A 24,287-nucleotide genomic window follows, 5' to 3' on the forward strand; every position below is an offset into this window, starting at 1 on the left:
GGGTACATAGGCAGAATGTGCAGGTTTGTTACATAGGTATACATGTGCCATGGTGGTTCACTGCACCCATCAACCCGTCATCTACGTTAGGTATTTCTCCTAATGCTATCCCTCCCCTAGCCCTCCAATCCCCAACAGGCTTCAGTATGTAATGTTCCCCTCCCTGTGTCCATGTGTTCTCATTCTTCAACTCCCACTTATGAGTGAGAACATGCGGTGTTTGTTTTTCTGTTTTTGCGTTAGTTTGCTGAGAATGATGGTTTCCAGCTTCCTCCATGTCCCTGAAAAGGACATGAATTCATCCTTTTTTTAAAAGGTATGTTTTCTTCTCTCTGTTCCAGAAAGGCCACCTCCTGTCAAGGCTGGAACATCTGAGAGACAGTGAGTGGTCACACCACAACTCAACTGCAAGCACACCTAAAACAGTAGCTTATTTTCTCTGACTGTTTATTCTTCTTTCTGATTTACCAGCCTACTGGGTATCGGTGCAAAAAATTATTTTACTTGCGAAATTAATGATATCACCACCTTTTCTTGCTTAAACTGTCTTTTTAGGTTAGCTCAGCTACTGTGGGCTAAATATTCAGTCTTTCAGATATACTCCACTTACCCTAGCTCCTCCCAAGATGGTTCCGGGGTGGGAGAGGCTTACATGACCTTGTGGTAGCAGGGCAGGGGCTGGGCTATGCTGCTCATGGGGCTTGCTGTGAAAACAAGATGTGTCTTCCTTATGATACCTTCCTTCCAGATGTTGGAAGGTTGTCATACTGCTTTTATTAGAACAAGCACCTTGTTGCCATATGCTTTAAAACTGACATAACAGCTGTGCAAATCTTCAATGTCTGTTAAATGAATGGTGCCCTCTGAGACATGGATTTCTTGTGCAATACTCAACCTGCACAACTGTATGCCAGTCTCTATTTTTGTACCACAGTAAAGTGCACGCATAAGGCAGAATATGGAGTTTTCCCCAGAGGCTTGCAGCTATCTTCAGGAAAAGCAGACTATTGGCATTGACTGTCCTGGCCACTCTGAAAATTCTATTGCTCTCAGGCCATGAGGATCAACATTTTTCCCTGACATCCTCATTTTAACTATTCCTTGCCTCCTCCCTTTAGACCCCTGGGGTCAGGAGCCCAGGCTTTTTCATTTCCCTGAATAATAGAAGCTTTGTTTATGTCGTGACTACTTCTCACTACCCACTGGCATCCAGAAAACTCCAAGCTTAAGTCAGCCAGGCCTGCTTCCTGAAATGATATGGGAGCCTAAGAGGTCTAAAAAATTCTTTCATTTCCCCATAATGTCTGGCTTTTGAGACTGCACTCACTAGTGACTCACAAACAATGCTAACTTGCTTTTTCTAGCTAAAATTTACCCTTTTCCTGAAGCATAAAACACACTGTTTCTGTGTGTAGGCCCCACAGGGCAGCAGTGTTTTCTGGATTTGAAAATTTAACAGAAAAGCTCTCACAAAAATTGTATTATGTTATCTGTCTCTTGTGGGACTTTATTGAAGGCTACAAGAAGAAGCCAAAAACCACCACCATTTTGAATTTTTCCTTCCAATGTGTTGATTCCAGACCCTTGGTGGACATTATCTGAGTCTCGGGATACAGCAGGCAATAGTTTAACCAGTGATGGGCTGCTAACATCACAACTAGCTCTATCTTCATTGCCCTCTCCAGTGTAGCTCTTTAGCTCTGCCTCTTCAACAGTCTGGAGTCTGTAACATCACCCTGACTTCCATGTTCCAAATTCCATTAGGATCCTTTAGGATTCAAGGAAGAAAAATACCAGATTCACACTAAAATAATAAGGAAGTGTATTTGGTTCATGTAACTGCGATATTCGAGACTCTCCGTATCTTTAGGCTGTAGCTCCGGTGTTGTGTGATTCCCTGAGCTCTCCTTTCTCCCATGCATTGGCTATTTCATGTTAATAAAATGGCCACAAAGATTCCAGGCATCTCATTCACATACCACAACATCTAGATTAAAAGAAAGGGCCTTTGTCCCAGAATCTAAGCAGGTTCAGTAGCATACGCACCACTGAACCAATCATTGTGGCTTTGATTGACTTATTTAGGTACTACATGTTCCATTCCTAAAGCCAAGAACCACGTGGGTCTGGAAGCCAGGCATTCCTAAAAAGAGGCAGCTCTGAAGTGTCAACTGAAACATCATGAGATGTTACATTTAGAATGGAGACTTTATATCTCATAAAGGGTTACAGCCTGCAGGGTGGTCATTTTGACAGGCTGGGAAACATAGCCTCTGGTAGAAGCCAGAAGGCAGGTACTTTGAGGGAGGGGAGGATGAAACAGGGATTTATGCTAAACAGATTGGCCAAGTATACATATTTAGCAGGTTATAAAAGTAGCTATGAATATTCATGAAGGGTGTCCTAAGGCATGTGCGCTGAATAAATATGCATGTTGCATGTTCACTTTGGGGTGGAGACTGAACATACGAATGCATTACAATTAGGCTTTGTATGTCAAAAGGTGAAGCAGAGACACAAAGGCACTCAAGTGCGCAGCCTCTGCAAACCAGCCAGAACCAGTCTGTGGTTGGTGGTCTTTTATCAAGAGAAAGTTACCAAAATCAACTTCTTGTCTAATCAAAGTTGTAGTGATGGCTTGTGGAACAGAGGGGTGAAATCAGGCTGCATCTGGCAATTGGTGAGCTGTAATCGTTTCCATATTTCTTATCTTGAGGCCAGTGCTTGTTTAGCTGCTGGAGAAAAAGAAAAATTTTGTGGCAGGTGGAACATAGTTTATTCTTTAAGTACAGGGGGTACATGACTTAACTCTTGCTTGGCGTGGCCTTAGGTCTTGTTTATAATTTAGTATCTATGGCCATAAAGAGTCCATTTTGTCAGTCTTGTGATCTCCATTTTAATATTAATACTGGTCAGTTATTGTGTCTAAGTTGTAAAACGGAGTGGGTACAATGAGGTGTGTACAAGCTCCCATTCTGTCATGGCTAGGAACTCAGTTTTTCAGGTTTCTCTGGGGTCCCCCGGCCAAGAGGGGTCTTTTCAGTCAGTTGGGGGGCTTAGAATTTTAGGATTTTATTTTTAGTTCTCATGAGGATATACAACAGTTTGAAGGAAACTCTACCCGATGCACAAGAATCTGGGCCATTAACTGGGCTTCTACCAAGTCCTGCCCTGTGTCCCAAGAGATTCAGTAAAGGAATCAAGCAACCACTAAAAGGTTAGGCAATACTACCATCACTGGTGACTATAAATCAAAGACCCCTTTCATTTTCTTTTTTTTTTTTTTCTGAGAAATTTCTTACACTTTTTTATTTATTTACTTATTTTATTTATTTATTTATTTATTATACTTTAAGTTCTAGGGTACATGTGCACAACGTGCAGGTTTGTTACATATGTATAAATGTACCATGTTGGTGTGCTGCACCCATCAACTCGTCTGCACCCATCAACTTGTCATTTATGTCAGTTATAACCCCCAATGCCATCCCTCCCCCTTCCTCCCTCCCCATAATAGGCCCCAGTGTGTGATGTTCCCCTTCCCATGTCCAAGTGATTTCATTGTTCAATTCCCACCTATGAGTGAGAACATGTGGTGTTTGGTTTTCTGTTCTTGCGAAAGTTTGCTGAGAATGATGGTTTCCAGCTGCACCCATGTCCCTACAAAGGACACGAACTCATCCTTTTTTATGGCTGCATAGTATTCCATGGTGTATATGTGCCACATTTTCTTAATCCAGTCTGTCACTGATGGATATTTGGGTTGATTCCAAGTCTTTGCTATTGTGAATCTCCCTGATTCTGGTGTAAACCAAAAAGAGGAAGACAATCCCATGATGCCTAAGATGGAATTTCCTATAGCTTGGTGGTGTGTGGGTTCGGAGTTACAATTAAGCTGACAAAGAAAATGTAACAATGTTTTTTCGCAGCACTGATTCCATGAACAGAGATTCATGCCACTGTGTAGTCTGTAACAAAAGTAAGTCAGCTGATGAACAGCTTACTAAAAATTTAGGGAAGGGATATCCTAAACACATTTCTCATGAGCAAGGAATGACAGCTGGAAATTAACATGACAATTCTTGTTACTACTAATTTAAGATGGATAAAATGTCAATTGCTAATGTTTGTTCCTACTATTTTAGTTCAGCAAATGTAAAAATTATTAATAATGGCTTTCCTAATGGGAGACTCTTTCTCTTTAACCTTACTTTCCAATATAATCTTAAAGTTTTTCAACCAGAAATACAAATATCCCCAAGGGTTTTAGGAACTGAATACAGTTAGGACAAACTATAAAATTGCAGCATTTTTAGTTTGTTTGATTAATTAGCTAATTATTTATTTATTCAACAAACAATTGTGACTACCAGTGGGAATACCCTTAAGAAAACATTGTCCTTTCTGGGGATCAGAACAAGAATTGTTTCTAAATTTTCAATTGAGGTTTCCAAGTTAAATTTTTTGTTAGTGTCAACAGTCTTGGAGGAAATACCAGAAATTTTAGAGTAATTCTGAAAATAATTCTTTTAGAAGGATGTTTACAAGCTCAAGCAAATCTCTACGAGCTTTCAATGAAATGCTGAGAACTGAAGTTAACATTTTGAACAGCATTGGTAAATCAAGTCATTGCAGAGCAAGTTTTCTTGCTTGTGTTAGATTTGAAGTTCAATAAACACACATTTCCTAGATACAGAAATTTACACTTTTATTCTAGAGCTCATACTGAATAATAATATGGAGACCTTTCCAGCTCATCCCTTTATGGCTATGTACATGGATTTCTTTTTGAACATCGAATTGTAACATTATCTGAGGAGTCACAACCTATTTTTTCAATAAAAATGCACCGGTGCTTCATAAAGAGCTTCAGAAAATTATAGGCGGAAGAAAAGTAAATTACAAGTCATTATATTTTTAAGATGTGCAAATGCTAGTAAATTAGAACATGATTGTATTACTGTTCTTTGCAGGGAACAGATTTAAACAATTCAAAATACTAGATGTAATTTTTTAAGTGCTGAGATCTAACAATAAATTAGAAATTAAAATTATACATATGTTGAGTTACATCGTGAATTTCGTAGATAATGATTTCATAATAGTAGACAAAAAGGCAAACTGCATATAGCTTAAATGTTCTGTTTCTATTTATATGAAAGTTGACCACTCTTTTCTTACATGGGTAAGATAACTATACAAAGACATATTTTTAATGCTATACCCACATTTCTGCAAGAATTAGACAACTTAGCCTATGCTCTCTTACATATGGGTGGAACAATTTTCACAAACTTTTAAGTTTGGAAAGACATATGGAATCTAAGCCAAATGAAATGACCTGATGATTGCTGAACTTCCAGAGAGAAGATAAAGAATAGTGCAAATGAGATTTCAGCATTTCCCCATTAATTTCCAGTTCCTGGAAGGTACTACTTATTTCTCGGTTGACAAAATACCATCCTGGGTTCCTCCTCTCTTCTAGAGTGGCTGATGGTGAGCTAGTAGTAAGAGGTCCCATACAGAACACGATCGCCACCTAGTGGCCATATACAAAACTCCTGCATGGCTTTTCCTGGCCAGCCACAAATGATACAGTAAGAACAGCATCTTTGGAAGAGAAAAGAGGTAACTTAACCCCCACATCACTTCCCCCTCACCCCAGATTTGATCCGTTTTCCCATTGCAGGCTTATGCTTTCAACCTAGGTGCATTCAGCTAATGTAAGTAATAACACAAAACTAACCATGCTGCACTCCATCTTTAAGCTGTTTGAGAATAAAAGAGAAGATAGTGGTCAAATATGGTTTTTTTTTCACTTGAGTCGAATCAGGTTTTTATATTATAAATGAAAACTAATTTCAAAATAGTAAATGTCTACTTTCTTTTATTTTCTTTTCGACGGAGTTTCACTCTTGTCGCCCAGGCTGGAGTGCAATGTCATCATCTTGGCTCACCGCAACCTCCACCTCCCAGTTCTCCTCCCTCAGCCTCCCAGGTAGCTGGGACTACAGGCATAGCTGGGATTACAGGCATGCACCATCATGCCCAACTAATTTTTGTATCTGTAGTAGAGATGGGGTTTCACCATGTTGGCCAGGCTAGTCTCAAACTCTTGACCTCAGGTGATCCACCTGCCTCAGCCTCCCAAAATGCTGGGATTACAGGCGTGAGCCACCGTGCCCGGCCCTACTTTCCTTTAAATTAAATTTCTATGATTTCTCCCCAAAGGTGTCTACCTAGTAGATGTAAATAAAACGCAGTCAGAACTGGATTTTTCCGTTACAGTACTGTAAAAATGCAGTTAGAAGTTTTCTTACCATAACTCCCTTGGCAGACCCTTCTGACTAGGGGAGAAAGATGGAAGGAGGGACTGAGAGAGAGAATCTTAAAAATGCCCCCCAGATGCTGATTTTGCAAGCGAGAAAATAAAAGCAACCTGATGGTGCATTATTTCAGAAGTTAAGGAGGTGATGTGTGTTCTACTAGTTGGTATTATGACACCTTAGAGGACGTGCTAAAATGGCCCAGGGATTTTTGTTTGTTTTTGTGAGATGGGCAAGTTGTTTGTAAGTATACTTTCTGTCTGTGTGTTGGCTGCCGAAAGTTTTCTGATTCCATGGCCGGTCACCCGATAGACCAAGACAAAGGAGTCTATCATTACAAAAGCTTCCTGGGTTAGGGTGCTATAGTAGCCATTGTGTTTCCATAGCAACCTATGGATGGGTTTATCCAGGAAAGCACAGGGGCCCGCCCATGCATAGCTAGCAGAATGATGAACATGAGGGTTGGACGAAAAGAAGCATAGGGCAAGATAAATGTGTTGTAAAAAGAATGTGTGTTCTGTATTACAAATTCTATTCTAAAATCAGTGCTAATTAAAAAGAAATAAATCAACAAAGTCCACAGAGGCCTTTGGTAAGTAATTATTTATTTGATCATCACATTAAAGAATAGAAATCTAATGTCTTGGGGAGTCTTATTAGCTTAGCTTGAGACAGAAAAAGGAATAAATCAGGCTGGGTGAGCAGATTTGCTCAGGATGCTCTGGGTGAGATAATGTTACACAATTTGAACCAAATGAGTTCATTCTTTTGGGTGTTTTTAAGTTCCTCTTCATCCATGAAGCCTCCCCAGACTAGGTAGAGAAAATGGAAGTTTTAAAAACTTATAATGAGTCCTTTCTCTGGCCTGTCCAAGAAGTTTATTTTCAGTTCATTATATTAGAAAATAACATTTTGAATGAAAAAACAAAAAGTCAACAATTTTTAAACAAGTGATAAATGGACATCAACCTGTATATTGATGTCCACAGTGTATGTCTCCTCAGAATCACGAACTCCTAAGAGCAGGAAGGTACTAGGGGTGAGAATGGTACACAGAAAAAGAAAAGTGAAGGTCTTTAAATTACCTTAATGGATGTATTTAACCACTTGGAGAAAGTAGCTATAGCAGTGGTGCCCTACAGCCAGCTCCTGCCAGCTCCCATTGCTACATTCCTACCCCAGTGTTGCTCCAGGGACTTTTTATCTCTTGGGTTGCTGTCCATTAATCCTAATAAAGATGAGAATAACTAATAATTATGAACATTTTGACAAAGTCACCACAGATCCACAGATTACAAAGTGTTTTCACATCTGCTGATTAAAAGCAGGTATTACTATTGTCCCTACATTTTGTAAAAATTGAGTGTTGGGAAAAATCACAAAAATGTTTGGAGGTCAAACAGCTAGTAAGTGGGTGTTCTGGTCCTCTAATCCAGGTCTTCTGACAACAAATCTCAGGTAATAACAGCTTGAAGGTCTTATCCCTTCCGGAAGTACTTTCAGTTTGCTGGGAAAATTTAATAAAAAGCCTAAAAGGCCTTTAAAAATTAAATAATAACTCTCGAATGCTGAAATTTTGGATAATTTTAGGTCGCTGCTAGAGTGTTTTGTCTGAAATCATATAAGTATCCGGTCAACATGGATTCTCCATGATAGGCTCCGATAGGAAAGATAGGCTGCTAGAAGGCATGGGAAGCTGGTTCATCTGGGAACTCATCTCACAACATCCCAAATCCATGTTTTGCTGTTAATCATGAAGCACAACGTTCTTATTAAGGGTGCCACAAATAATGTATTTGCTACATCTCTTTGTATAACCAGCTGAGGAAAAGTCCTAATAAATTCTTTATTACAGATCACTTTAATTACTATCTACATGATATATTGTATTTCCAGACATATTAATTAAGGAAATAACTCTCCTTTTTCCTTTATCATGACCTAAACCTCATGACTACACTGAACAGCTTTCCATGCCTATGTCTTTATCAAGCCTAAAGAAATAAATGGTAGAAATGAGCAAAAAAGATCACAAAGAGGGGAAAACAACTCTGGAGGGAAGTCAGCATTCCCGGATTCCAGGCCTGGCTCTGTTTGCAACCAACTGTGTGATCTTGGAGAAGACACTTAATCTGCACCTGAGTTTCCAGATGTGGGCAACACTGGTTTTGGATCTTTTACAAGTATGCAACTCACAGGCTACCAATAATGTATCAGTAATTAATCAATCAGTCCAAACTATTTTCATTATTTTTCATTTTGATGAATATTTAGTCTTTAAACATATATGTGTCTCAGAGTGCCCAGAGAAAATATTAACTAATTCTCTAAAAAGGTTATGATCAGAAGAATGCAAAGAACAGAGAATGTGCATATGTCCTCGAAGGAAGGTGGTTTTCTATGATGTACACACACCATCATGGAAGACTTTCATGGGTAATGGAGTCAGTTTGTGCACTCACTGATTTTTCAGTATGTGTCTGGAAGTTAATTATTGAAAAAATATTGATCTTATTATCTCTATATATTTTTGAGACGGAGTTTCGCTCTTGTTGCACAGGCTGGAGTGCAGTGGTGCAATCTTGGCTCACTGCAACCTCCGCCTCCCAGGTTCATTCGATTTTCCTGCCTCAGCCTCCCAAGCAGCTGGGCATATGCCACCAGGCCAGGCCTGGCTAATTTTTGAATTTTTAGTAGAGATGGGTTTTCATCATATTGGTCAGCCTGGTCTTGAACTCCTGACCCAGGGTGATCTGCCCGCTTCAGCCTCCCAAAGTGCTGGGATTACATGAGCCACCGTGCCCAGCCCAGTATTTTGTTTTTTAACATGAGGGCACCACATGTTATCAAGGTATTTGCTATCTGATCGTTTTGGGGGCAGTGGAAAGAACAGGCAAGAAAAGGAAAGGAAAGGAGAAGGGTGGAAAAATCCTTAAAAATATTTTGGTGAGGAAAATGTTTACTGAGTTACAACTAGGCAATTTCCACAATGAGGATTCAAAAGAATATGTTGTATCACGACTCTCTTGGCCAGGCATGGTGGCTCACGCCTGTAATCTCAGCATTTTGGGAGGCCTAAGTGGGACGATCACTTGAGGTCAGGAGTTCAATCGAGACCAGCCTGTGCAACACGGTGAAACCCTGTCTCTACCAAAAATACAAAAATTAGCTGGGTGTGGTGGCAGGCGCCTGTAACCCCAGCTACTTGGGAGGCTGAGGCAGGAGAATCGTTTGAACCTGGGTGGTGGAGGTTGCAGTGAGTAGAGATCGCACCACTCCACTCCAGCCTGCACAACAGATTGAGACTCTGACTCAAAAAAAAATAAAAGAACTCTCAAAATATTCGAATATTCTAAGATTCTAAGTCCAAAAAGAAAGATACAATAGAACTATTTATTTGTCTATACATTAAACTTCTGGGAATTTCAACTATGTTATACCCAGTTATAAATTAAAAAGAGATCAAAATAAAACTCAGAGCCTATTTCCTTTTCCTTTATATAGAAATCTTTCAAGCTCAGATACTAGACTTTTGAACTAATGTAAACTTCATGAGGTTTCATGAAACCATTTCTTTCTTTTTTTTTTTTGAGATGGAGTCTCGCTCTGTTGCCCAGGCTGGGGTGCAGTGGCTGGATCTCAGCTCACTGCAAGCTCCGCCTCCCGGGTTTACACCATTCTCCTGCCTCAGCCTCCCGAGTAGCTGGGACTACAGGTGCCCGCCACCTCGCCCGGCTAGTTTTTTGTATTTTTTAGTAGAGACGGGGTTTCACCGTGTTCGCCAGGATGGTCTCGATCTCCTGACCTCGTGATCCACCCGTCTCGGCCTCCCAAAGTGCTGGGATTACAGGCTTGAGCCACCACACCCGGCCTGAAACCATTTCTTTCATAGTTCCAGCACTTAACTCAAAACCTAGTTTATGGAATGGATTCAATAAATATTTGTTAATGAAGCCAAGTGGATTAGACAAACAAAATGTAGTATAACCATGCAGCAGAATCCTATCAGGCCATAAAAAGAAATGAAGTGCTGATACATTCTACACATGGCTAAAACTTGAAACCATTATCCTAAGTGAAATATGTCACAATAGGCCACAAATTGTATAATTCTATTTATACGAAATGTTCAGAATATGAAAATCCCTAGAGACAGAAAGTAAATTAATAACTGGCTTGGACGGGAGAACAGGGAGTGACTCCTGAGAGTATAAGATTTCTTTGGTGGGAGATGAAAATTTTCTGAGTGTGGTGATGGTTGCACAGTTCTGTGAATATACTAAAAATCACTGAATTGTACACATTACAAAGTTGAATTTTAAGTTATGTAAATTTTGTGTCAATAAAGCAGTTGTTTTATACAAGATAAAAAAATAAAGATTTGTTAATGAATGAGGAGATTAGAAGCAGTATTCAGTAGCTGGGGTTGTTGAAGACTGGTACAAAAAATTAGGAGAACTGATGGCTGACACCCTGGAATCCAAAGAAAGAGTGAGAAAAATCATAAAACCCAGACACAAAGGAAGAAACAGTCTTACATACTTTACTGACTCTAAGGGATAACAGCACAGATACAAAAACAATTGGCAGTAGCAAATGACTCTGAGTCATTAAGAAAATATTGAACTTTGTTCAATATATGTCATTTAATAAAACTCGGGGGGAGCTGTACAAGGCACTCTTAAGATATTTTTATTGAACAGGATTAAAATATCATTCTGAGAACCCTTAGTGCCCTCATATGCTAGATTTCCTTTTCAAAACATAATCTTGATGATATAATAACATGTAACTTAAACCTCCCTTCCCTTCAAAACATCCTTGGTTCTACTCAAGGACCTCTAATTCCATAGTATCTTTTGTAGACACAGAAAGCATGCGTTTTCTTTGTCTTTGTGATGTATGACACCTCCCAGTGCAGAATTTTAATATATTCCACATATCATATCTTCCTGTTTCGGTTACAAAACAGTACAGAATTGGATCAGCAACACAATTTAAACTTGTTAATGCAACCGTGATTCTATACATTGTGTAAGTTCGCTTCCCAGACTTGCTGTGGTCTTTGAAGTTCACATCATGCTCTAAAATGCAGCGAATCAGCAACATCACATGAAAGGGAGTAAAGCATAAGACAAAAGTAACTGTGATGCTGACAAGTAGTTTTATGATTCTCTTCTTTTCCTTGTTTTCTGTGGCTTTATTGTGCCGCACAGCTTGGTAGACTTGCCGGTTGCAGATCAGGATGGTGACCAAAGGTATTGCATAGCCTGTACATGTCCTGAACAAGTTGAGGTTGATTTGCCATTTCTCTAAAGGGTATCTGTCATAGCATAAAGTAAAATTAGACTTTTTGACATCGCAATATTCAACAACTGTTTCATCTTCCCACAACATGACAGCATTGAAGATAGTTTCCAGTGTCCAGATGGACAGGCTGACCATGAGTGCAAATTTTCTTGTCCTTAGGAAAAAAAACTTCAAAGGGTAGACAACAGCCAAATACCGATCAATGGCAATGCAGGTGAGGAATGCTGTGCTGCTGTAAAAATTCATGTACGTGAGAAAAGCACTCCCTTTGCACAAGGCAGGAGAGAAAGTCCAGTTGTCTTTATTCCAAGTATAATCAATCCATAAAGGGAGAGTTAATGCATAGAGCAAATCTGATAGTGACAAACTGAAGAGGTAAATTCCTAGTTCACTTTCCTTCTTTGCTTGCAGGAAAGACACACATAGAGATCCAATATTGGCCGGAATGCTGACTATAATCACAAAGATGTAAACAATGGGAAACAAATAGTGATCCAGGTCATGCTGTTCTTCAATACATGTGCTGTTCATTTTTTTTTTAAGGTAGCAATTATATTTTTTCTTAGAAAGTAAACAGAAAAGTCTTGTCTCGTTGTAGTTCGCTTTCAACATCGAATTCTCTTTTACTGAGAATTCTTTTTCAATTTTTCTTTGTTGTCTAAAGTTCTAATTAATTCATCAATGCTTTTAAAGGGTGGACGTAGATCAATTTTTACACAGATATCAGCAGTTGGAAGTCAAAATCCAGGCTCCTGGCAGTTGGCTAAAGGGGTCAACTGAATTTAATAAACAGAAGTCCATGTGTTCATTATCACAGAACACTGACAAGCAGCCCACAAGGATCAACTGAGGCATTTGTAAGTGCACATGGAGAGTTGTCCGCAATTTGTTTTTCTTCAAAAATCTCACAGTAGATTGGGGCAACCATGAATATATAAGGCTTTGTTTTCACAGAGATTGGTATTTCCTTTTAAAATTCCTTTCTTTCTGTAATGAAAGATGAATTAAAATTGTTTACATGTTTAAGATACACAAGTTCATTACAATCACGATTTTGAAATAATCCCTTTTTGTTTCATTTATTGAAGATATTGAAAATGCATTAAGCTACAGTGAAGGTGTTTAAAATGGGAAAATTATCTTAGTGACTTCAGTAAATAAAGTCAAGCCAAGATATTTTACTTATTTCAAATAAGAATTACCTGAGGCATGCTAGATTAGAATGAATTATATTTCTCAATGGACATAACCCAATAACACAAAACTCAAGTTAAAAAGCCATTTTAGCAGCTAAAGATAAAAAAATCTGTTATTGACACTTCTCAAAAGAAGACATTCATACAGCCAACAGACACATGAAAAAATGCTCATCATCACTCTCCATCAGAGAAATGCAAATCAAAACCACAATGAGATACCATCTCACACCAGTTACAATGGCAATCATTGAAAAATCAGGAAACACCAGGTGCTGGAGAGGATGTGGAGAAATAAGAACACTTTTACACTGTTGGTGGGACTGTAAACTAGTTCAACCATTGTGGAAAACAGTGTGGCGATTCCTCAAGGATCTAGAACTAGAAATACCATTTGACCCAGCCATCGCATTACTGGGGATATACCCAAAGGATAATAAGTCATGCTGCTATAAAGACACGTGCACACGTATGCTTATTGCGGCACTATTCACAATAGCAAAGACTTGGAATCAACCCAAATGTCCATCTGTGACAGACTGGATTAAGAATATGTGGCACATACACACCATGGAATACTATGTAGCCATAAAAAAGGATGAGTTTGCGTCCTTTGTAGGGACATGGATGCAGCTGGAAACCATCATTCTCAGCAAACTCTTGCAAGAACAGAAAACCAAACACTGCATGTTCTCACTCATAGGTGGGAATTGAACAATGAGATCACTTGGACACAGGAAGGGGAGCATCACACACCGGGTCCTATTGTGGGGAGGGGGTAGTGGGGAGGGATAGCATTAGGAGATATACCTAATGTAAATGACGAGTTAATGGGTGCAGCACACCAACGTGGCACATGTATACATATGTAACAAACCTGCACGTTGTGCACATGTACCCTAGAACTTAAAGTATAATGAAAGAAAAAAAAATCTGTTATTTGTCTGTGATTGATAAATACTTTTGCATGTGTGATCAACTGTATGGTTATATGATTTCAAATTTCTAATTTCATATGCAATCTAGGTGTATGGCATTTCCAAAACTCACCTTATTATCCAAAGAAATACTATAATAGAAATACAATAAAGTTTTAGAATTTTAAAATATAGCAGTTTGTTACATCTTAGCATATAATTACACAATCCTACTTCTGTTTATCTTTTTGTTTCCTCTGTAGACTAACTCACTTTATTTTTCTTATACTTTTATAAATGAGAGGACAGAATGTTCTCAATTCTGGGTAAAATCTTGGAATCATTAATTTCCATCTTTATATCTGATGGTTTATTAGGTTAGTGTCTTTTTAAAGCTCTGATGTTATAGATTCACATAAAAGTAAAGGTTCTATCCTTCTCTCCATACTGGAGTAGAGAAATATTTTGTCTATATCCCTTTGCTGCTGAGGCTTACTGGTGGCTTAGATTATTTACCTGGTGAATACCTTCACAGAAAGCTTTGTAGAAACACTATTCAGGGCACCAGAATCACTCCGTCTCAACTGTTGATTAATCCTGAGCACAAAAAGACCTGCCATCACAAGTCAAGAATTCTACTAGCAGAGTAAACCATATGGGAGAATATATCATATTTCACTCTTAAGCAGAGAACTAAAGCTCCTGAAACCTTTTCGCTTTATCAACCTGAAAAACAGGAATAAAATGTGAAAAACAGCCTTTTAAATAAATAGGGAAGCTTCCAAAGGGAGGTAAAATTCATGATGGAAGAAAGGAGGTGGGAGCTGCTATCAGGGAGGTGAGTGAGCCTTGGAGCTCTGGATGGCCTGAAGGCATACGAATCACTAGGGATCCCATTGCTAGGGGTCAGAGAAACTAGAGACAAAGCTTGGGCCTATGCAGGTAAGAAGGGGTCCTTGACCATCCCAAACACATTGGATCCAGGAACCTCTGCTGTCAGGGAAAGGGTGAACTAGAAAATAAACAAAATAACAAATTCCACAGAGGTTTGCAGACAGTAGAGAAAAGATGGCAATTTCCCTGAGTCTGCTTGGTTTCTGTGAGGAGTTACAATAAAAAATTCTATCCTAAGTAGTAGTGGCCTGTGGGGTCCTCACTTGGAAACTGGGTCTGGGTCTACATTATTAGTTTGGTCCTGCAAACTTCAGGCCAACCTACATGTTCAACTTCATTAGTCATCAGAGGAATTCAAACTAAAATTAAAATGATATACCACTACACACCCAACAGAATAAATAAAATGAAAATAAGACAAAATACCAAGTGTTAGGGAGAAAATAGAACGCCTTGACTCATATGCTGTTGATTAAAAAAACATTTGGCACTTATGCGTACCATGTGATCCAGCAATTCCACCTCTAGGTATGTGGTCAACATAAATGCATACATATGTTAACCAAAAGACAGGTACTAGAATTAGAATATTCACAGTAACACTACTTGTAATATCCCCTAAATAGAATGCCCATTAGCAGTATAATAGATGAGTAAATTGGGATATAGTAACACCGTTGAAATCTACACCTCAATGGATAAATTATTGCTACATGCAATCACATGGTTGAAAATCACAAATATAATGCTGAGTGATAAGAAATGACACAAAACAGTATGTATTACCTGATACAAACCAGGCAAAGTTTATCTATGCTGTTAGGAGTCTGGGTAGTGGCTACCTTTGGGTAAAGGCTGGGTGCTGCTGGAAGAGGGCATGAGGTGGACTTCTGAGATTTGGTAATGTTCTACTTCTTGATAGGGGTGGCTGGTTCCATGAGCATGCTCAGTTTGTAGAAATGCATCAAGTTGTACACTTAGGATATGTGCATTTTGCTGCATGTGTATTGTATTGCAATGAAAACATTAAAGAGTGGAATCGAAAGGCTGTGTGAGATGGCATGTAGAGCATCTTGACAAACAAACATCTGTATTACCTGCAGATGGAACATACATGCCTTCCTAAGACATTTGATTTCATTTCTATCCTCATATATAAAATGTAATTGAGAGAAACAAAACAATAAATAATTTACATAATTATGAAAATACATTCACCAAAAATAAAGGTTAACTATATATGAAAAAATAAATTCTAGATTCCTGGAAGAAGTAGACACAGATCCCCCCTTGAACAAGTCCTCTTTAACTCAGGCCTCAAAGAATCCTACAGATAGAGTTCCAACGAATATGACCTTATTCACACACACACACACACACACACACACACACACACATACACAAACACACACAGAGAGAAATGAGTAACTATGTGTGAGATTGAGCAGAAACAACAAAGTAAACCAAATCCACAAAATTTTAGAGATAAAATTAATATATATAACACAAAATAAGTATGTTTAATAAATAGGGAAGTATGTTAAATAAATAGGGAAGCTTCCAAAGGGGGAAAAATTCGTGATGGAAGAAAGGAGGTGGGAGCTGCTATCAGGGAGGTGAGTGAGCGTTGGAGCTCTGGATGGCCTGAAGGCATATGAAGGAACTCACTAGGGATCAGAGAAACTAGAGACTATGTTTAAAGAAACAAAATAAGGGATTTAAAAACATGAGTAAGGAGGAAGTGATTATTAAAAAATGACAAGTCATATTTTTAGAAAGGCTGAAAAAGACTTTCTAAAAATAAAAAATATAATAATTTAAATTTAAAATTCAACACAGGGACTAACCAACTGATTAGATCCAGCTGAAGGGAAAATCAGTATATTGCAGGATAGAGATAAAGAAGTAACATAAAATTATCAGCATGTTAAGGACAGGGGAAAACATAAAAGAGATATGGAGAAAAGGTGAAAAGGGTAGCATATACATAATTGGAATTCTATAAAGATTGAAAAGAGAGAATGTTGAAACGGCAATATTCACAAAGATGATGAGCTTTCTAGAACTGATGAAGTAATCCTGAGGATGGATGAAGAATCCTCATATATCTTCAACGCTCATGGAATCCACAGATTTATGAAGCTTAGAAAATCTCAAATAGGATTAAAAACACAAAAATGGAAACCTATACTTAGACACATCACAATAAAACTGCAGTTTGCCAAAGACTAAGGAAAAAAGAGCCAGAGAGGAAAGATGGACTACCTGTGAAGGATGGAATTTAGACGGACAAAGGACTTCTCAACCGTGATAATAGACAGCAGAAGATTAAAAGTTCCAAATTGCTAAGAAAATATACATCATCCCATAATTATATACTCAACAGAACTAAATTTCAAGGACCAGAGGAAGAATTAGGACATTTTCAGATAAACTACCACTGAGAACATTTACATCCAAAATCCCCACTAAAGAAACTTCTAAAGGATATAATTGAAGTAGGAAAAGGACACTAGAGTAATGTCTGAGATGCAGGAAGGATTGAATCAGCCCCCGCGGATGGGACTCTGATGCACACACAACACGTCCAACACTAGGCTCGTGTGTCTTGGGGAGAACACCTGAACCATGGAAACATCCTTCCTTAAGACCAGGACCCAGAAAGTCGGGTAATGGGCAGTGTGTACCTCTTCCTCCTCTGTCTGTGTTACTCAATAGATAGGCATCATTTTCTTTAAAAATGGGATGATAGATTAAATGAAAAAAATGATTTTTAGAAAGGTTTATAAGGTTTTCAATGGAATACATTTCTCTAGCTGTAAAAGCATTTCCTGCCTTGACTTAACCACAAGACAGGATGGGTTGATGAAGCAGACAGAGGCCCTTTTCTCTGTAGTGACGCAGAGGCAGTACAGGCTTGTGGTTATGAGCGTGGGCTCTGGAGACAATTCAAATGCCTCTCAACAGCACTCTGGGCCCATTTGTGTTTCTTCACCTCTCTAAGTTCCCGTTTTCACATGTGTAAGTTTCTAAGATTGTTGTGAAGGTTAAATGAAATGACATATGAAGCAAAGTTCCTAGCACATGGGAAGCATTCACTGTAGGTTAGCTGGTAATATTGTTTTAATGACATTGGTAGTGTGCTCCAATCTTTGTGCTGTCCCCTACATTTCCTGAAAAGAAATAATCCTTAGCCATCTAGCCAGAGCATAGCAGAAAAGCTGGAGGTGCTCAGAGTGTAATTTGTATGGTAACATTTCACGTATAATATCAAGCTCTGCAGATAATAGTTGTTCATTTAATTTGGGTGGATTTGAGATTTTCATGGAATACTGCATATAATTCCTATTACAGTATTCATATATCTTTTCAGATATTATTTTGGCTCCTTTAATCAAATTTTGAGAAAATTGTTTTTAGAATCAGAACTGAGAAATTTTGGTGAGTTTTTAATTTTTAAATTTTTACCAGATGTCAAAAAAGACAATCTACAGTATATTAAAGTGTATCTATTCTGGAACAGCTCTAAAAATAGTACAAATCATTGATGATGATGATCAAAAGTAAAATATTTTCCTACAGTGTTACAGAAAATGCTTGCTTTCATTTATCAGTTTAATAGTTACTTATTAAGACTCTACTATATATTTCAGGCATTGTGGTAGTCACTTATTAACTAATAATTATTACTTGACATTTGTTAATACTGGAAATATTCGTTCCTAACATGACAATTTTTTTCTGATGGATATAAAAAATATTTACTGGACCATTGTACAGATGAGGGATTGGTGCCAGATAGTTCTAAAGCCAGGAGGTGGTAGGCTTCTTCCTAAATACTGAATCAAGTTTGCCAAAGCACTCTTTCCTGAAAAGAAAATAAAGTATGAACAACCCCCTTTTTCTATATCTATAGTTTTACCTAATTAGTTCTAAATTTAAAGTTTGGCCCTTTACCACTGCTTAAAGTACAGGAAACCATGTGTCTTCGTCACTTCTTTCTCTCTTATAATAATTTGCATTACTACATTTATACAGCCTAAACCAGGTAGAATGTTGCGAACATCGCTGACAATTATGCCAAAGCATGTTATCTATTTTAAAATCTTATTTTATTTTTTAATCTTATACTTACCCATGTTTCTTCGGGTGATGCGTTTGTTGACCGAGGAGCTTGATAAATCTGTGCCTGCATCAAGTCAAGAAGAGAAACCAACACTGCTGAGGGGACAGGAAATTGCACTCATATTTCACCACAAACCAATGAGGAAGTAGCATCTCAATGAGAAGGACGTGCATTATCCAAGTTTGAAGCAAAAACTCTCTTAAATACTTTTAAAGATGTTTCTATTTATTGTTTACTGTACTGTAATTTTTATAACTCACTTGTCTCATTGCATCTTAATTACAAGTGTGTACAGATATTATATGCCCCTTACTTAATGGAATATATGTTACATATTTTATTTATTTCTTCATTCATTAATTCCATCATTCATTCACTCATCATGCCAGCAGTGTGCGGGGAGATGTATACGAACTGGCTATCAACCAAAAGGAGTTTTTTTTACCTAGTAAAGGAGAAAGACATGTTTAATAATGATTGTAATGCAATGGCAAAATGAAGAAGTACTTCAAGAGGGGTACAGGTAAAATAGAATGAGCCATTTGGATGTGTGAGATAGGGGAGGATATTGTAGACAGATTCAGGGCGATGAAGTTCCTGGGAGAAAAACAGAAAAGGGAGAATTGAGGTTGAGGGGTTTAATGGTGGCTATTGTGCTGTTTAAGGCTGGGGTTAAGGTAGCCAACTTCATCCAGTCTTTTTTTTTTTTTTTTTTTGAGACTAATGGGATTGGATATATAGTATTTGATTGTAGAACTATTTTCTCCTTTGAGTCTCTTCTTGGAAACAGAGATGGCTAGGAGCAGTTGAACTAACTAGCTGAGACAAATAATTTTATGAAACTTGAAAATTTTGAGAAGGATTTTGATTGTTATTACAAAAACTCTTGTACTTTAGCAAGTTAAAGTTAATGCCAAATCTATAAGCGGTTTAATATGAAGTGAAATTAGCTCTTATAACTTTCTTGCTATTGATATATTAAAAAGACAGAAATATCACTTTTGAATCTTGCCCTCATAAACTTTTATTATAAATGAAGGAAAAATATTATTTAAAAGAACGTAATTGATTTGGGATGAAAACATTTGACCTAATTTTAAAGATGTAATCAGGACATTTTGAATCTGTGTTTGTAAAAGGACATTAAGGGTTGTTGTTGTTGGTGGTGGTGGTGGTGCTTTTTTTTTTCTTTTCTTCTCCTACCCGAGATGGAAAAGATGAGCCTGTATATAAGCAAGGCTTTTCATATTGAAGTTGATCAGGGTATATCAGGAATGTAAAGATTTTCAATACTTCCTTTGTAGGTCTTTCTTTAAGAATAATAAAACTAATACCTTACATTTATAAAGTACAGGAAAGTTCATAAAGTAATTTAGCATATAGTAAATCATAAATCAGAATGTTATTGAAATAATAAAAATTATAAAGTAAAAAATTAATAGTAAATGTCTTGAACTTTTACAAAAATGAAAGTAATGATTTCAATTTACTCGAGACTCTAATTCAAAATTCTCGTTTTCGCTTGGTTTTGTACATCTGCTTATCTGTGGTTTCCATACACGGGATATCTTTTTTTAAGTTCGGGGTACAAGGGCATTGTTATGTAGATATTTCATTACTCTCATGATCTCTTATTTTATCTGAATAGACTATACTTCTGCTTTTAGGGAAAGGATATTTTTTCATGTCCACATCACATATGTATGTAGTTTGCTTTTCAAAAAAAAAAGGTTGTAGTTAAGAAACATAAGAAACACAAACTTTCATTTCTCCTGATTTAATAGGAGAAAAAGCTGGAGCTGAGCTATGCTAACACCTTGCCAACTCTACACAATAAGAAATTTACCAGCTTTTAAGAAATTTGCTTCTTAATATGGAAAATATGGCAATACTGTATTTTCAATGATAGGGCTACCTTTTATAATGAATGGTTACAAATTTTAAATCATTGAGTCACCGTGACATTTTAACAACGTATCGATGAGATAAAGACAATAAGTAGTTATTCAGAACACTGCCTTAAAGAGGTTGGCATTTCTGACCAGTCCATTATTTGGTCTTCTTGTGGTCACAAACTGGGGACCCAACACTGGCCAGTTGGGCTACTCATCGTGTAATGGGGAGGAGATTGTGGATCTACCTGGTTCCAACTTCTCCATGGGGCAGACAGTGCAAGAGTGTGTTCTACTGATGAAGGCGTCCTTTGTGAGACCACACTATCTGCTAGGTGTAGTTTCACTAGTTAAAGCAGCAACTAAATATGGCAAGGTAAGATTTTGAAATAATGCTATATATTCCCAGCCACATTTCTTTTCCCTCTAGCCCTACCCTGACACTATCAGTGAACCATTTTGCATTTATTGCCTCGAGGAAATTTCTGGCACAAGCAGGGAAAAAAAAGAAGACAATGTGAGTTTTGAGTTTCAAAAGATTTAGGGAACTCAAGGCCATGGAAAAGACTGAGGCACAGACACTACGCTTGGGAGAATATGTGTTGAAATAAAGTAAAACTTCCCAGCCCCCAAAACTGAAAAATATTGTCCTGCTTGGTGGGGTTGGGTTTACCGTTGCAAAAGAGGAAGTATGTTCAAGAGCTTAGATGTGGTCAGTGCTTGAGAAAGGGGCCCTGCATCTTGATTGCTGTCCTCACTTTCAAGCAAGCCCTGAGGTAGGGGTGGGTGACAAACACCCTAGATGAGTTGTGTGATCTGCGGAGGAGAGTGAACCTGTTTCTCATTTCCACAGAGAGACTCAGGAGTATGTACCTGAGAGACCTCACTGTTGTAGTTGGGTATGGTTTGTTTGCCTTTACAAAGCTGGTGTTGATTTGATTCCCAGTGTGGCAGTAGTGGGAGTTGGGGCCCAGTGGGAGATGTTTGGGCAATGGGGGTAGATCCCTCCTTAATGGCTTGGTGCTGTTCTGAAGTAGTGAGTTCTCTCTCTGGATTAGTTATCTCAGGAATAGATTAGTTCTCCAGAGAGAGTGGGCTGTTGTAAGTGAAGGGGTGGCCTGCCCCTCCACACCTGTGGGCGTTTCTTGTTAGGTGGAACAAGAGACTTGAGAAAAGAAATGAGACACAGAGACAAAGTATAGAGAAAGAAAAAGTGGGCCCATGGGACTGGCGCTCAGCATACAGAGGACCCACGCCGGCACCGGTCTCTGAGTTCCCTTAGTATTTATTGATAATTATCTTTACCATCTTAGAAAGAAGGGAAGTAGCAGGATAATAGGATCATCGTAGGGAGAAGGTCAGCAGTAAGACATATGAATAAAGATCTCTGTGACACAAGTTTAAGGAAAAGTGCTGTGCCTTGATATGCACATGCAAACATCTCCATAAACCTTTTTAGTGCATAAAGAGCAGCATTGCGCTAGCAAGTCCCACCTTTCATCCTAAGGCGGTTTTCTCCTTTCTCAGTAAACAGAACATACAATCAGGTTTTATATCGAGATGTTCCATTGCCCAGGGACGGGTAGGAGACAGATGCTTTTCTCTATCTCAACTGCCAAGAGGACTTCTTTCCTCCAATACTAGTCCTCCTCAGCACAGACCCTTCACGGGTGTCAGACTGGGGGACGATTAGGTCTTTCTCTTCCCACGAGGCCATATTTCAGACTGTCACATGGGGAGAAACCTTGGACAATACCTAGCTTTCCTAGGTGGAGGTCCCTGCGACCTTTGGCAGTGTACGTGTCCCTGGGTACTTGAGATTGGGAGAATGGTGATGACTTTTCACAAGCATACTGCCTTCAGGCACTTGTTTAACAAAGCACACCCTGCACAGCCCAAAATCCTTTAAACCTTGAGCCACCACAGCACATGTCTCTTGCAAGGACAAGGTTGGGGGTAGGGTCACAGATTAACAGCATCTCAAAAACAGAAGAAGATGGAGTCTCTTATGTCTACTTCTTTCTATATAGACATAGTAACAGGCTGATCCCTCTTTCTTTTCCCCACAGTAAGAGCCTGGATACCTCTCTGGCCCTCTTTGCATGTGTCCACTTTCCTTTGGACTTTCTCTGCCATGCTGTCTCACACCATATGCAAAAATTAACTCAAAATGGGTTAAGACTTAAATGTAAGACCTGAAACTGTAAAGCTGGTAGAAGAAATCACAGAAGAAAACGCCATGACATTGGTCTGGGCAATGATGTTTTGAATATGGCCCCCAAAGCACAGGCAACAAAAGTGAAAATAGACAAATGGAATTACATTAAACTAAAAAGCTTCTGCATATCCAAAGAAACAGTCAACAGAGTAAAGAGACAACCTACAGAATGAGATAAAATATTTGCAAGTCACACATCTCAGGGGTTAATGTCCAAAATAAATAAGGAACTCAGCTCAATAGCAAGAAAATAAATAACCTGATTAAAAATGGGCAAAGGAGCTGAATAGACATTTCTCAGAATACATATAAAAGGCCAACAGGTATAGTAAAAAATGCTCAAAATCACTAATCATAAGGGAAATGCAAATTGAAAACATAATATCACCTCACACTTGTTCGAATTGCTGTTATCAAAAAGAGGAAAGAAGATGTTGTCAGGGATATAGAGAAAAGGGAACCCATGCACACTGTTGGTGAGAATGTAAATTAGTTTAGCCATTGTGGAAAACTTGCAGTTCCTCAAAAAATTAAAAATGGAACTACCATGTGATTCAGCAATCTCGCTACTGGGTATATTTCTGTTGGAGAGCATTGTAATAGATGTTTCAAAAATATTTTGAGTGGTGAGAACCTCTTGTACAGTAATTTTCTTCATGCCTGGGGCCTGGAGCTAGGTGGATTCTAAAATTCTTTTCCTGGCAGGAATGCAATAAAGTAGGTATTTGCAATCCAAGGAAGAGTAGAAATATCATAGGTTAAAGCATAGGAGGACAATACAATTTCCTGGAATTCCTTTATTTGAGCAAATCTATGCTGTAACAATTACCAGCAAAAGGACTACAGGTGGTGAAGGCAGTTTTTACAGTGGAGAAATGCAGACACAGAGACTGACACTTCTTTGCAATTATCACATCAGCTTTGGATCATAACCTGGTGTGTCCATCAGGGTTCCTTGCTGCAGGTAACAGAAACCATCTGTGGGTAACCTGAGAAGAAAATGAATGACTCAGAAAGAAAGAAAGCAGGATACGGAACAAATCGATGCAGAAACTTCAGAATAAGACTTGTAAAATGGGTTAGAGTCAAAGGACCAAAAAGACAGCCAGGTCACTCTGTCTGAGCATTCAGGTGAGAATGGCACTGCTTGATCACGCTGCTTTAGGTATCTGAGGCCACCACTGATGAAGCCTCTATGCAGCTGCCTCTTCTGGACTCTGATATGGCTCTTGTGGGATTTCTCAACTGTGCATACATCTAGTTACTCTTCCAAGGTCAAATCTGCAGGTTCAAGGAACTGATTGAGAAAGCCTGGTCATTGTCAGAGCCTGTACTGCTAGGGACAGTAAGAGAGAGCATCTAGTTCCTTTACTTCTGAAGGAGGCAGAATTCTCCTTCACACCAAGAT

The 24,287-nt window shown here is 38.4% G+C and overlaps 1 protein-coding gene and 1 long non-coding RNA gene across 2 annotated transcripts in view; both read right to left on the bottom strand.

Annotated features, from left to right (window-relative positions):
- Positions 1 to 22,537, bottom strand: part of LOC105517074 — a 104,375-nt gene extending 81,838 nt beyond the window's left edge. Inside the window, exon 1 of the long non-coding RNA XR_001002605.1 lies at positions 22,418 to 22,537. This is a non-coding gene — a long non-coding RNA (uncharacterized LOC105517074). The remainder of the gene's footprint in view (positions 1 to 22,417) is intronic.
- On the bottom strand, positions 10,942 to 18,866 carry GPR65 (G protein-coupled receptor 65). The gene is made up of 2 exons (XM_011949455.1): positions 18,779 to 18,866; positions 10,942 to 12,623 (listed from the first exon to the last, which is right to left on the bottom strand). The coding sequence occupies exon 2, from the start codon at positions 12,246 to 12,248 to the stop codon at positions 11,154 to 11,156; it is 1,095 nt and encodes a 364-aa protein (XP_011804845.1). The 5' UTR covers positions 12,249 to 12,623; positions 18,779 to 18,866; the 3' UTR covers positions 10,942 to 11,153.
- Positions 22,538 to 24,287: the final 1,750 nt, after the last annotated feature.

The sequence above is a fragment of the Colobus angolensis genome, unplaced genomic scaffold (assembly GCF_000951035.1).
Source record: "Colobus angolensis palliatus isolate OR3802 unplaced genomic scaffold, Cang.pa_1.0 Scaffold3, whole genome shotgun sequence".
NCBI lineage: Eukaryota > Metazoa > Chordata > Mammalia > Primates > Cercopithecidae > Colobus > Colobus angolensis.

Coding starts and splice junctions, on each gene's coding strand:
- GPR65 (XM_011949455.1), bottom strand. CDS start 12,248: ATGTTGAAAGCGAACTACAACGAGACAAGACTTTTCTGTTTACTTTCT.